Raw genomic sequence first — 14,812 nt, forward strand, 5'->3', positions numbered from 1 at the left:
GACCCCGTTACCAACACTGTGGTGCACCATGACCCTGTTACCAACACTGTGGTGCACCGTGACCCCGTTACCAACACTATGTGGTGCACCGTGACCCCGTTACCAACACTGTGTGGTGCACCATGACCCCGTTACCAACACTGGTGCACCATGACCCCGTTACCAACACTGTGGTGCACCATGACCTCGTTATCAACACTGTGTGAGGTACCATGTCAGTGGGGGTGGGGGGGTGGGGGGGTGGGATGACTACATAGTGATGACATTGTGTGTTGTGAAGTGTCATCACTGTGTAGTCATCGTGTTGAGGGCAGCAGTCATCAGTGTCATCGCTGTCACCGTTCATGACAGAAGTAGTGGTGGGAGTGGCGCCATCTTCAGGGTGTGGTAGTTATGACTGGTTGATGTAGTTAATAATGTCAGACTTCAGTTCTTGGACTCGCTTCTATACTTTTATAGATATATTTCCTTTACTTTTAACTAAAGTTTTTTAAATTTAAAACCACTGTATTTCATACAGCAAGAAAAGAAAACGTAATTGTCATGCTGCAGCTCTTGTCCTCCACCTTAGTTCTCTGATACCATGTTATTATTAATTCAAATAACGTAAAATTTAATCATCTTCGTCTTCGCCAGCCACGAGACGAAGATGAGCAGCAGAAGGTTACCAAGCTTAAGCTCCTGTCCTCCACCTTAGTTCGCTCTTGTATCTTCATTATTAACAATTCAATTTTCATGAAATTCAAAACCATCGTGTTTTAGACGCAATAAGAACAAGTAAGTCAAGTCCTTGGTTCGAGTCTCCTAGTGCCCTGGTGAATGAAAGTTAGTTACCGAGTTTCAGCTCCTGTCCTCCGCCTCTCAAGTTGTAATTCATCCTTAAAGTTTCGGACAGTTTAACATCAGTTCTTCTATTTTCTTTATGTATTTTAAGCCAACAACCAGAGCAATAGTCACACAAAATTCTCCTCCTCCACCTTCTCCCTCTCCTTCCCTTCCCTCCTCTCACTCCACCCACTGTAGAGTTCCCTCCTCTCACTCCACCCACTGTAGAGTTCCCTCCTCTCACTCCACCCACTGTAGAGTTCCCTCCTCTCACTCCACCCACTGTAGAGTTCCCTCCTCTCACTCCACCCACTGTAGAGTTCCCTCCTCTCACACCACCCACTGTAGAGTTCCCTCCTCTCACTCCACCCACTGTAGAGATCCCTCCTCTCACTCCACCCACTGTAGAGTTCCCTCCTCTCACTCCACCCACTGTAGAGTTCCCTCCTCTCACCCCACCCACTGTAGAGTTCCCTCCTCTCACTCCACCCACTGTAGAGTTCCCTCCTCTCACTCCACCCACTGTACAGTTCCCACCTCTCACTCCACCCACTGTAGAGTTCCCTCCTCTCACTCCACCCACTGTAGAGTTCCCTCCTCTCACTCCACCCACTGTAGAGTTCCCTCCTCTCACTCCACCCACTGTAGAGTTCCCTCCTCTCACTCCACCCACTGTAGAGTTCCCTCCTCTCACTCCACCCACTGTAGAGTTCCCTCCTCTCACTCCACCCACTGTAGAGTTCCCTCCTCTCACTCCACCCACTGTAGAGTTCCCTCCTCTCACTCCACCCACTGTAGAGTTCCCTCCTCTCACTCCACCCACTGTAGAGTTCCCTCCTCTCACTCCACCCACTGTAGAGTTCCCTCCTCTCACTCCACCCACTGTAGAGTTCCCTCCTCTCACTCCATCCACTGTAGAGTTCCCTCCTCTCACTCCACCCACTGTAGAGTTCCCTCCTCTCACTCCACCTACTGTAGAGTTCCCTCCTCTCACTCCACCCACTGTAGAGTTCCCTCCTCTCACTCCACCCACTGTAGAGTTCCCTCCTCTCACTCCACCTACTGTAGAGTTCCCTCCTCTCACTCCACCCACTGTAGAGTTCCCTCCTCTCACTCCACCCACTGTAGAGTTCCCTCCTCTCACTCCACCCACTTTAGAGTTCCCTCCTCTCACTCCACCCACTGTAGAGTTCCCTCCTCTCACTCCACCCACTGTAGAGTTCCCTCCTCTCACTCCACCCACTGTAGAGTTCCCTCCTCTCACTCCACCCACTGTAGAGTTCCCTCCTCTCACTCCACCCACTGTAGAGTTCCCTCCTCTCACTCCACCCACTGTAGAGTTCCCTCCTCTCACTCCACCCACTGTAGAGTTCCCTCCTCTCACTCCACCCACTGTAGAGTTCCCTCCTCTCACTCCACCCACTGTAGAGTTCCCTCTTCTCAAAGAGGAGGACCCCGCCCCCCCCCCGCTCTCAAAAGCTCTAAGACATTCTAATGTAACAAGGAATACTTCTAACATCCTAATGTGGTGCACAGTGTTGTGACCACTGGTGTGTTGTGGTGCACAGTGTTGTGACCACTGGTGTGTTGTGGTGCACAGTGTTGTGACCACTGGTGTGTTGTGGTGCACAGTGTTGTGACCACTGGTGTGTTGTGGTGCACAATGTTGTGACCACTGGCGTGTTGTGGTGCACAGTGTTGTGACCACTGGTGTGTTGTGGTGCACAGTGTTGTGACCACTGGTGTGTTGTGGTACACAGTGTTGTGACCACTGGTGTGTTGTGGTGCACAGTGTTGTGACCACTGGTGTGTTGTGGTGCACAGTGTTGTGACCACTGGTGTGTTGTGGTGCACAATGTTGTGACCACTGGCGTGTTGTGGTGCACAGTGTTGTGACCACTGGTGTGTTGTGGTGCACAGTGTTGTGACCACTGGTGTGTTGTGGTACACAGTGTTGTGACCACTGGTGTGTTGTGGTGCACAGTGTTGTGACCACTGGTGTGTTGTGGTGCACAGTGTTGTGACCACTGGTGTGTTGTGGTACACAGTGTTGTGACCACTGATGTGTTGTGGTGCACAGTGTTGTGACCAGTGGTGTGTTGTGGTGCACAGTGTTGTGACCACTGGTGTGTTGTGGTGCACAGTGTTCTGACCACTGGTGTGTTGTGGTGCACAGTGTTGTGACCACTGGTGTGTTGTGGTGCACAGTGTTATGACTACTGGTGTGTTGTGGTGCACAGTGTTGTGACCACTGGTGTGTTGTGGTGCGCAGTGTTGTGTTGTGGTGCACAGTGTTGTGACCACTGGTGTGTTGTGGTGCACAGTGTTGTGACCACTGGTGTGTTGTGGTGCACAGTGTTGTGACCACTGGTGTGTTGTGGTGCACAGTGTTGTGACCACACTGGTGTGTTGTGGTGCACAGTGTTGTGCCAACACTGGTGTGTTGTGGTGCACAGTGTTGTGACCACTGGTGTGTTGTGGTGCACAGTGTTGTGACCACTGGTGTGTTGTGGTGCACAGTGTTGTGACCACTGGTGTGTTGTGGTGCACAGTGTTGTGACCACTGGTGTGTTGTGGTGCACAGTGTTGTGACCACTGGTGTGTTGTGGTGCACAGTGTTGTGACCACTGGTGTGTTGTGGTGCACAGTGTTGTGACCACTGGTGTGTTGTGGTGCGCAGTGTTGTGTTGTGGTGCACAGTGTTGTGACCACTGGTGTGTTGTGGTGCACAGTGTTGTGACCACTGGTGTGTTGTGGTGCACAGTGTTATGACCACTGGTGTGTTGTGGTGCACAGTGTTGTGACCACTGGTGTGTTGTGGTGCGCAGTGTTGAGTTGTGGTGCACAGTGTTGTGACCACTGGTGTGTTGTGGTGCACAGTGTTGTGACCACTGGTGTGTTGTGGTGCACAGTGTTGTGACCACACTGGTGTGTTGTGGTGCACAGTGTTGTGACCACTGGTGTGTTGTGGTGCACAGTGTTGTGACCACTGGTGTGTTGTGGTGCACAGTGTTGTGACCACTGGTGTGTTGTGGTGCACAGTGTTGTGACCACTGGTGTGTTGTGGTGCGCAGTGTTGTGTTGTGGTGCACAGTGTTGTGACCACTGGTGTGTTGTGGTGCACAGTGTTGTGACCACACTGGTGTGTTCTGGTGCACAGTGTTGTGACCACTGGTGTGTTGTGGTGCACAGTGTTGTGACCACTGGTGTGTTGTGGTGCACAGTGTTGTGACCACTGGTGTGTTGTGGTGCACAGTGTTATGACCACTGGTGTGTTGTGGTGCACAGTGTTGTGACCACTGGTGTGTTGTGGTGCACAGTGTTGTGACCACTGGTGTGTTGTGGTGCACAGTGTTGTGACCACTGGTGTGTTGTGGTGCACAGTGTTGTGACCACTGGTGTGTTGTGGTGCACAATGTTGTGACCACTGGTGTGTTGTGGTGCACAGTGTTGTGACCACTGGTGTGTTGTGGTGCACAGTGTTGTGACCACTGGTGTGTTGTGGTGCACAGTGTTGTGACTACTGGTGTGTTGTGGTGCACAGTGTTGTGACCACTGGTGTGTTGTGGTGCACAGTGTTGTGACCACTGGTGTGTTGTGGTGCGCAGTGTTGTGTTGTGGTGCACAGTGTTGTGACCACTGGTGTGTTGTGGTGCACAGTGTTGTGACCACTGGTGTGTTGTGGTGCACAGTGTTGTGAACACACTGGTGTGTTGTGGTACAAAGTGTTGTGACCACTGGTGTGTTGTGGTGCACAGTGTTGTGTTGTGGTGCACAGTGTTGTGACCACTGGTGTGTTGTGGTGCACAGTGTTGTGACCACTGGTGTGTTGTGGTGCACAGTGTTGTGACCACTGGTGTGTTGTGGTGCACAGTGTTGTGACCACTGGTGTGTTGTGGTACACAGTGTTGTGACCACTGGTGTGTTGTGGTGCACAGTGTTGTGACCACTGGTGTGTTGTGGTGCACAGTGTTGTGACCACTGGTGTGTTGTGGTACAGTGTTGTGACCACTGGTGTGTTGTGGTGCACAGTGTTGTGACCACTGGTGTGTTGTGGTGCACAGTGTTGTGACCACTGATGTGTTGTGGTGCACAGTGTTGTGACCACTGGTGTGTTGTGGTACACAGTGTTGTGACCACTGGTGTGTTGTGGTGCACAGTGTTGTGACCACTGGTGTGTTGTGGTACACAGTGTTGTGACCACTGGTGTGTTGTGGTACACAGTGTTGTGACCACTGGTGTGTTGTGGTACACAGTGTTGTGACTACACTGTGTCATAAACAATATCCCTCTGTTACGGCCACTATGTGCCAGTAACGGGGTCCTTGATATTATAACCATTTTTATAGTCTCGTACCCCAAGTCGGCAGCATGCTCGCAAGGGCTGGTAGCAGTGCAATGCATAAATAAGAGACGGATCAACAAGACAATTCCCTTCACCAATATATTCACCGTCACAATTAAATAAATATATAAATACAATTATTTTTACACTTATGTTCAACTTATAGAAATAATGTCTCTTGCAGTGTCTCATGCTGGACACAAATGCGTTAGCAGTGTTCACCAACGCCAGTGATTACGACGTCCCAGTATTTTATCCACTCGTACTGGGCAACACTGGTGAGTTCACCATTTACATGAGCCAGTCCACCCCACACAGTGTCATGATGTGCCTACACTCCACCTTTCGCTCTCCAGCTACACACTGACAAGAGAACTTCAGCAACACGCTGACAGGGGGTCTCAAACAACGATATACAGGGGTAGCGAACACCTTGGCAGAAGCCTCTAGCAGCTTGCAAGCAGCACTTCACAATAGACACATTACTGTTGACCGCAACCCTTACTTAGCCAACCCCAGGTACGTCGATCTGCACCAACACTGCGTATATCAGCAGTTAACACACACTGCTCAGATCGATGGCGGCTACCTAGTCTTCTTGCAAGACCAAGCTAAGGGTTCGTGGACTGCCCAAGGTAAACTGTCTTCCTCCGTACCACCGCCTCCACATGTCACCTCTGTGGACATAAAGACGTCATTAATTAGATGGACGGTACACTGGGGAAACCATGAGGTAACACTCGTTCACCGGAGAGTTGACATTATGATCTGTAGCTACAACTTAGGTGGTGCTGATCGTGACACGCCACCCACCAGAGGTCGTCCACATCGACCTCTCTTTCTGACTAAGGCAGGAAACCAGAGCCATTTATCGCTGCCACGCCACCACCAACAGATGGCGTTGTCCACATAGCGTCCAATACTGGGGGAGCTCGAGTGCAGACTCATAGATGGTGCTGGACAAGTCACGCTACACTCCGAAGATAGTGACGATACCAGAACACCCGCAAAGAATATTATTCAGTAAAACTTAGATCGTGGCATAATTAGGGTTTGAATGTATTCATGTTGTGACGATAATCTCCTTCAAGAGATTGAGCCTGCTCTTCCCTCCAAAAGACGTCGACATAAACATCTATATAGAACAAGTATGGAAGAAAAATCCAACAACGACAACACCAGCAAGGTTTGCCAGAGCGCAAAACTTATGCAGCCAGGAACACCTGCTCCACCTCAAGCCGCCAAACTACCTGTCTTGTCGCTGGCTCCTCGCTGATTGGCCGCGGGTCTAGCTGCAACTGCACTCCACCCACCATACTACTTGATGTCTGGGGCCGCCACGACCTCAGTCTTCAGAATATTCAGTGCTTTCATACGGTTAACACGTCTTCTTGGTAGACTGAGCTGTGGCTTACGTGTACTAAGAGAGGTGATAGCTTAAAGCCAATATTCCTGCACCTCTCATTTTATTGTATATTGCACAGCTTGTTATTGCTCACTTGTCTTAACGTAACTTTTCATTTTGTCATTTAATTATTCTTATTATTTTGATTGATTGATTTTATTATACGAATTTGTATGTCCATTTTATTCATGTTTTGTTTTTCTAACGTAATTAAAATTGCATTGTTAAAGTTTACTTGTGTTTTGTGTGTCTTCTCCTTACCTTACCACAGACGAAGTTCCAGATTTTCTATTTTTTTTTTTATTCTATGTGACGAGGCCATACCCCTAGCTTTGAACAGCCGAACACCAACGCGTTACCGTCACAATGTAAACACGCTGTGTTTGTGGCTGTGCGGCAACGTGTTGCCTGGTCCATGTGTGGTTATCTAGTGATCATTTTGTGTGTCTAAGCGTCAGTCTGTATTATTCAGGGGACATTATCAACCTGGAATCAAAGCGAAGGATTTAATCTTAATTGTAGATTTGGAGGCTCGAGTTTTGAACTTTTTGACTGAACAAGTTTAATTCCAAGATGTCTGTTATTTTAGCCCTGATCTAATAACAGACATATTGTCCATATATCATCATAAATAAACAGAGAGAGAGAGTGACCTCCTCCTACTCAAGTATTATATAAGTTGGTAAAATTATATATTTCTATAAATATTGTCCATATATCATCATAAATAAACAGAGAGTGACCTCCTCCTACTACTCAAGTATTCTATATGTCAATAAAATTATATATTTCTATAAATATATTCCTGCCCCAAGTCCAATAGTAATTAAGTTTATGAGATCTAAACATCGTAAGATCCTTCGATCAGTTACTAAACAATTTAGCTAATGATGTATAACCTTACATAATGGAACTGACATATAAATATTCCATTTAAGTCCAATAATGAAGTAGTGAGTGTTGACATTAGTGGGTCTGATGGACGACCAAACGTTGTGTTGCACTCACTAATATTGGTTCGTCACACCTCATGATGTACATAAGTTATGCTTTTTGATAAATTATTGAGGTTTAAAAGCATATTAGGTTTCTCTCAGTCTGCCATTAGGGAGAGTAAAAAATTTTGATGAAAAAATGTTCATGTAGTTTCATATTCATATTCAAGTTCATGTTTTTGTACTTATTCATGTGTTCTTTTATTTATGGAGCTGCAGCTATGTTTTAGCTCTACTTTATGGAGCTGCAGCTATGTTTTAGCTCTACTTTATGGTGCTGCAGCTATGTTTTAGCTCTACTTTATGGTGCTGCAGCTATGTTTTAGCTCTACTTTATGGAGCTGCAGCTATGTTTTAGCTCTACTTTATGGTGCTGCAGTTATGTTTTAGCTCTACTTTATGGTGCTGCAGCTATGTTTTAGCTCTACTTTATGGAGCTGCAGCTATGTTTTAGCTCTACTTTATGGTGCTGCAGTTATGTTTTAGCTCTACTTTATGGTGCTGCAGCTATGTTTTAGCTCTACTTTATGGAGCTGCAGCTATGTTTTAGCTCTACTTTATGGAGCTGCAGTTATGTTTTAGCTCTACTTTATGGTGCTGCAGCTATGTTTTAGCTCTACTTTATGGAGCTGCAGCTATGTTTTAGCTCTACTTTATGGTGCTGCAGTTATGTTTTAGCTCTACTTTATGGTGCTGCAGCTATGTTTTAGCTCTACTTTATGGAGCTGCAGTTATGCATTCTCTCTTTCATTTTACTGCACTCATGTGATGTCACCTTTACTCTGCCACAGTCATGTGATGTCACCTTTACTCTGTCACAGTCATGTGATGTCACCTTTACTCTGTCACAGTCATGTGATGTCACCTTTACTCTGTCACAGTCATGTGATGTCACCTTTACTCTGTCACAGTCATGTGATGTCACCTTTACTCTGCCACAGTCATGTGATGTCACCTTTACTCTGCCACAGTCATGTGATGTCACCTTTACTCTGCCACAGTCATGTGATGTCACCTTTACTCTGCCACAGTCAGGTGATGTCACCTTTACTCTCCTGTGTTGCTGCTGTATCTTCTGTCATGTGTTGTTTCAGTAAAGGTTTTGTGTTTTTTGTTGTGTTGTAGTCAGGTGTTGTCCGGTTTGTGTTATTGGAGTCAGGTGTTTTACACCCTTGTGATGATGCGGTGTGTCGGTGCCTCCTATAAATGGCTTTAGTCAGGTGTTTTCTTCCCTTTGCTTCTGAAGTTAGATATTCTTACTGACCTCAGCTGATATTTCCTTAGTACTACTTCAAACATGTGTTCTCTACCCTGTGGTGTGGCAGCCATGTTGTCCCTCTATTGATCAAGTCAGGTGTTCTCTCCTGTGTGTTGCTAGTCAGGTGTTTTCTTCCCTGTGCTCCTAAAGTTAAATGTTTTGCTCCAGGTGTTGCTGCTTGATACCTGCTTGATGGGGTTCTGGGAGTTCTTCTACTTCCCAAGCCCGGCCCGAGGCCAGGCTTGACTTTTGAGAGCTTGGTCCACCAGGCTGTTGCTTGGAGCGGCCCGCAGGACTCAACTGGACTCAGTTGTCTTATGTTGTGATCAAGAAAAGTATTCGCGGTTCTGTTCTGCTAAAGTCATTATGATAACTTTCCTCAGCAACGAAATAATTCTCACGTGTGATTGGTTATCTTACCTGTGTGTCAACATATAGTATGGCAACATTCATGGCAACCATGACCTTGTGAGCAGCTCTTTGCGCTGCTCTGGCAACGTCTTATAAAATCAAAACACTTAAATAAAGACCTTTAAAATCTCAGTGTGTGTTCTTTCATTCTTTCTTCACACAAGAATCTCGCAGCTTTCATCCTGAAAGATGAAAGAGCTCTAAGCCTAAAACTCACGGCGTTTTCATTTACTATTTACCGTTATGTTCTCTACCTGAACATGTCGTAGTTAATGTTTGTTTTTTCCAACATGTGTCGTATAATGAAACATTGTTTAACTCGGTGTTTCTCTAATTCCAAATATAGATGTGCTGAGTAGGCAACGGTGTTGAGCAGGCAACGGTGCTGGGCAGGCAACGGTGTTGAGCAGGCAACGGTGCTGGGCAGGCAACGGTGTTGAGCAGACAACGGTGCTGGGCAGGCAACGGTGTTGAGCAGGCAACGGTGCTGGGCAGGCAACGGTGTTGAGCAGACAACGGTGCTGGGCAGGCAACGGTGTTGAGCAGGCAACGGTGCTGGGCAGGCAACGGTGTTGAGCAGACAACGGTGCTGGGCAGGCAACGGTGCTGGGCAGGCAACGGTGTTGAGCAGGCAACGGTGCTGGGCAGGCAACGGTGTTGAGCAGACAACGGTGATGGGCAGGCAACGGTGCTGGGCAGGCAACGATGCTTAGCAGGCAATGGTGCAGAGCAGGCAATGGTGCTGAACAGGTAACGGTGCTGAGCAGGCAACGGTGAAGAGCAGGTAACGGTGCTGAGCAAGCAACGGTACTGAGCAGGCAACGGTACAGAGCAGGCAACGGTACTGTGCAGGCAACGGTACAAAGCAGGCAACGGTGCTGATCTCTAATGGTTCTCCCTGATGCTGTGTTAACTTGACAGTGATACTCTCACTCTAAGAGTGTTCTGGACTTTATAAAGCTAGCCCTCGCAATAGGAACTTCTCATGTGATGAGAGATCAGGACCGTCTTGTTTACACTCTCAACAAAGACGAAGAGTAAGGAAGAGAATGAAATTATTAAGGGAAAGCCATTAAGATTATATAGCACTTGGAATGGGTCAGGATAAGGACTTGGGACTGGGGGGATGAGTGACATGAGTGAAGCAAATGAATGGGTAAAAAGCGCACGTGATGAGTGATATTAATGATATAAAATATTATCTCAAAAACACCACAAAGAAAAAAATTGGATAAGTTTAAACTCAGAAAATTGGTGGGACAGAATCTGGACATGAGAGGTGGTGATTTAGTGGACAAATTACCGGCCAGCATAATAAAGGCCTGCGTGCTGAAATTTATTTTCTGTTGTCAGAGTTTTTTTGCGCCGAGTCTAAATAATCTAGCTATGCTGAAATACAAAATGACAATGGTTCTGTTCTGTCTGCTTGGACTTCACTACGTCTGTATGTGATGAAACCTTATGTTTTTGTGTTAAAATTCTCGGGGTTTGAATGGAGGAGTAAGGAGTAAAATTAAAAAAAAAAGTTATCAATGAATAAATATTGGATTTGTTTTTATTAACTAGGAAAATCCTCTGGAATATACATCAATGGGCACGAAAAGTCGTGTTGAAGGATCTTGGCTTGTGTTTAGTAGCAGACAAGTCACGTTCAAGACACCAGCAGCAGCAGTCCGCTAGCATGTTAATGTGTCAGCGACCGTGACACCTTCCACTGTACGACTGTCTTGGTGGCAGCTGCCCCCTTGTTCCCCACCGACGTCTCCACTCTCCTCGGGGTGGCAGCTGCCCCCTTGTTCCCCACCGTCGTCTCCACTCTCCTCGGGGGAACCAACACACACGCCACCCGAGCCAAGACAATCTTACTGACCTACGTGACCTCGGAGTCTTGAGATTCTTCACAGGTCTTGAACACTGTGCACGACGTGATGACCTTCCGTGGCTTCCAAGTTAGTCGCTACTCAGTGCACGGAGAGGCTCGGCGTGCACTCTTGTCTGTCACACTCATTAATCTTTCCAACTGTTCATCCCTTATACGGTGTGCTATTCTCAGTGACATTAGAAGTGCTGCTACAATTTAGCATAATTTTTATGAAGAAATTTCTGCGTTATGAAAACCAATGTTGAACTTTATAAACTCGAATATGAACTTTTTATTATTGGCCTTGACAAAAATTTTCATCAATCCAAGTTTTACATGAAGAGATGGCAGCAAAGGTCGACGGGGAATGACTAGAGGTTCAGCACCCACATTATGTGAGCCAGACTGAAGGGCTTCTGGAGCTGAACCTTCACTATGCTGCTGTGTGTGTGTCGGCTGCTCCACCATCACACACGCACAACACACAGGAGCAGCTTCCTTGTGTTCCTAATATTATGAATATTAGGAATATAATATATATTACTCATAAAATATGAGACCAATGAGTTAAAAGAGATATATGACATTAATGTAAAATGTTAAATTACATGGACTGATATTTTAGTATTCCCTTCCTTCAAATGTCCTCAGAACTTAGAGTTGTGGCGGTTGTACTCCAGAGCATTGAGTTAGAGTTTCATTTTCCCATAACTCTTAGTTAATTTAACTGAATGCACAACAAGAACGTGCACCTTTAATGTTAATGTTTAGATGTGCAGCTTATACACTTGGACTTGACGAGTTGGTGAAGTGTCTCCACTCCTCTGGTCTGTGAGTCTAACCTGAGGCTTACACTAGACCTCCAAGGTCCCTACAACAGTCCTCCAAGGTCACTACAACAGTCCTTCAAGGTCCCTGCAACAGTCCTCCAAGGTCACTACAACAGTCCTTCAAGGTCCCTGCAACAGTACTCCAAGGTCCCTGCAACAGTCCTCCAAGGTCACTACAACTCTCCTCCAAGGTCACTACAACAGTCCTTCAAGGTCCCTGCAACAGTCCTCCAAGGTCCCTGCAACAGTACTCCAAGGTCCCTGCAACAGTCCTCCAAGGTCACTACAACAGTCCTTCAAGGTCCCTACAACAGTCCTTCAAGGTCCCTACAACAGTCCTCCAAGGTCCCTACAACAGTCCTCCAAGGTCACTACAACAGTCCTCCAAGGTCCCTACAACAGTCCTCCAAGGTCCCTACAACAGTCCTCCAAGGTCACTACAACAGTCCTTCAAGGTCCCTACAACAGTCCTTCAAGGTCCCTACAACAGTCCTCCAAGGTCCCTACAACAGTCCTCCAAGGTCCCTACAACAGTCCTCCAAGGTCCCTACAACAGTCCTCCAAGGTCACTACAACAGTCCTCCAAGGTCCCTGCAACAGTCCTCCAAGGTCCCTACAACAGTCCTCCAAGGTCCCTACAACAGTCCTCCAAGGTCCCTACAACAGTCCTCCAAGGTTCCTACAACAGTCCTCCAAGGTCCCTACAACAGTCCTCCAAGGTCCCTACAACAGTCCTCCAAGGTCACTACAACAGTCCTCCAAGGTCCCTGCAACAGTCCTCCAAGGTCCCTGCAACAGTCCTCCAAGGTCCCTACAACAGTCCTCCAAGGTCCCTACAACAGTCCTCCAAGGTCCCTACAACAGTCCTCCAAGGTCCCTACAACAGTCCTCCAAGGTCCCTACAACAGTCCTCCAAGGTTCCTACAACAGTCCTCCAAGGTCCCTGCAACAGTCCTCCAAGGTCCCTACAACAGTCCTCCAAGGTCACTACAACAGTCCTCCAAGGTCCCTACAACAGTCCTCCAAGGTCCCTGCAACAGTCCTCCAAGGTCACTACAACAGTCCTCCAAGGTCACTACAACAGTCCTCCAAGGTCCCTACAACAGTCCTCCAAGGTCCCTGCAACAGTCCTCCAAGGTCCCTACAACAGTCCTCCAAGGTCCCTACAACGTACTAATAACATATTGTCGTGCAGCGAGAAAAAAAAACTTTCGGAATTGATCATCTTTTTTTCAATACGAAAAATAAGTTTTTTTCCGTTGCACGTAAATTGTTTTCAACAAGTCGTGAACCAAGGAACTGGGAAGACTCTTTTTGACGAGCCTAAATCACTAATTAAGTCACTTAGTTGTGCTGCTTTAGTCATTTAGTTTTTGGAAGAATTTTATCGGTTTTTGGAGGTTGGGGCCTAGCTGAGGCGTCTGTATATATATATATATATATATATATATATATATATATATATATATATATATATATATATATATATATATATATATATATATATATATATATATATATATATATATATATATATAATGAAAACTCACACCCCAGAAGTGACTCGAACCCATATTCCCAGGAGCAACGCAACTGGTAACTACAGGGCGCCTTAATCCACTTGACCATCACGGCCGTCAAAGGAAGTGATAGCCGAGGCTATTTGAGCCACTTCCCCGACGGCAACTCGGATGGTAATCTTGGGCATAGCATTTCACCAAATAACCTCATTCTTTGGGGCACACGTGAGGAACACAAATATATATATATATATATATATATATATATATATATATATATATATATATATATATATATATATATATATATATATATATATATATATATATATATATATATATATTCTGAAACAATTCTGTCCCTTTTGACTGTTCACCCACATCAACTGGACGATAGAACGAGGGGTCTTGCTTCATGCAGGTCGGCGTTCAATCCCCGACCGTTCAACTGGTTAGGCACCATTCCTTCCATCCCGTCCCAAGCCACATCATTATCCTCACCCCTTCCCAGTCCTATATAGTCATAATTGCTTGGTGCTTTCCCCTGATAATTCCTTCCCTCCAAGGCTGCAGGTAGAGTTATCCTCCTAGGCTGCAGGTAGAGTTATCCTTGGCTGCAGGTAAAGTTATCCTAGGCTGCATGTATAGTTATCCTCCTAGGCTGCATGTATAGTTATCCTCCTAGGCTGCATGTATAGTTATCCTCCTAGGCTGCAGGTAGAGTTATCCTAGGCTGCAGGCAGAGTTATCCTAGGCTGCAGGTAGAGTTATCCTCCTAGGCTGCAGGCAGAGTTATCCTAGGCTGCAGGCAGAGTTATCCTCCGTGGATTCACTGCCAGCTTTTACAGTCTATGCCACAGTTCTTCTGTTGCCCTCCAACAGAACCTTTTCTGTTGTAGAAAAGTTCTTTTTCTACAACAGTGCCTTTCTGCACGGCACAGTTCCTTTTCTGTTGCTCTGTTCATGTGTCACGCGTACAACAGGGCCAGCCCATCTGAGCTGTGTATTTTAAAGCACACTGTAGATGCTTGTCATCCTAACCTTTGCAAGAAAGTATGTATCTGGCACTTTGGTCTGAAAACCTATCCACTTTGTTTAACTTCTAGCCACTGACGGTGATAAACGGCTCAGTAAAGTCACAGCCAGGAGCCAACCTGTCCTCCTACAACCCGTCCTCCTATAACCTGTCCTCCTACAACCTGTCCGCCTACAACCTGTCCTCCTACAACCTGTCCGCCTACAACCTGTCCTCCTACAACCTGGCCTCCTACAACCTGTCCTCCTACAGCCTGTCCTCCTACAACCTGTCCTCCTACAGCCTGTCCTCCTACAGCCTGTCCTCCTACAACCTGTCCTCCAACA

At 46.6% G+C, this 14,812-nt stretch overlaps 1 protein-coding gene across 1 annotated transcript in view; it reads left to right on the forward strand.

Moving 5' to 3' along the window:
* Window positions 1-14,812, forward strand: part of LOC123759212 (mucin-2-like) — a 72,380-nt gene that overhangs the window by 14,069 nt on the left and 43,499 nt on the right. Inside the window, exons 3-6 of the mRNA XM_069325064.1 lie at window positions 1,054-2,321; window positions 5,355-5,448; window positions 5,611-5,805; window positions 11,959-13,089. Coding sequence (XP_069181165.1) covers window positions 1,054-2,321; window positions 5,355-5,448; window positions 5,611-5,805; window positions 11,959-13,089 — 2,688 coding nt within the window. The remainder of the gene's footprint in view (window positions 1-1,053; window positions 2,322-5,354; window positions 5,449-5,610; window positions 5,806-11,958; window positions 13,090-14,812) is intronic.

The sequence above is a fragment of the Procambarus clarkii genome, chromosome 15, assembly GCF_040958095.1.
Source record: "Procambarus clarkii isolate CNS0578487 chromosome 15, FALCON_Pclarkii_2.0, whole genome shotgun sequence".
In the NCBI taxonomy this organism is placed as follows: domain Eukaryota; kingdom Metazoa; phylum Arthropoda; class Malacostraca; order Decapoda; family Cambaridae; genus Procambarus; species Procambarus clarkii.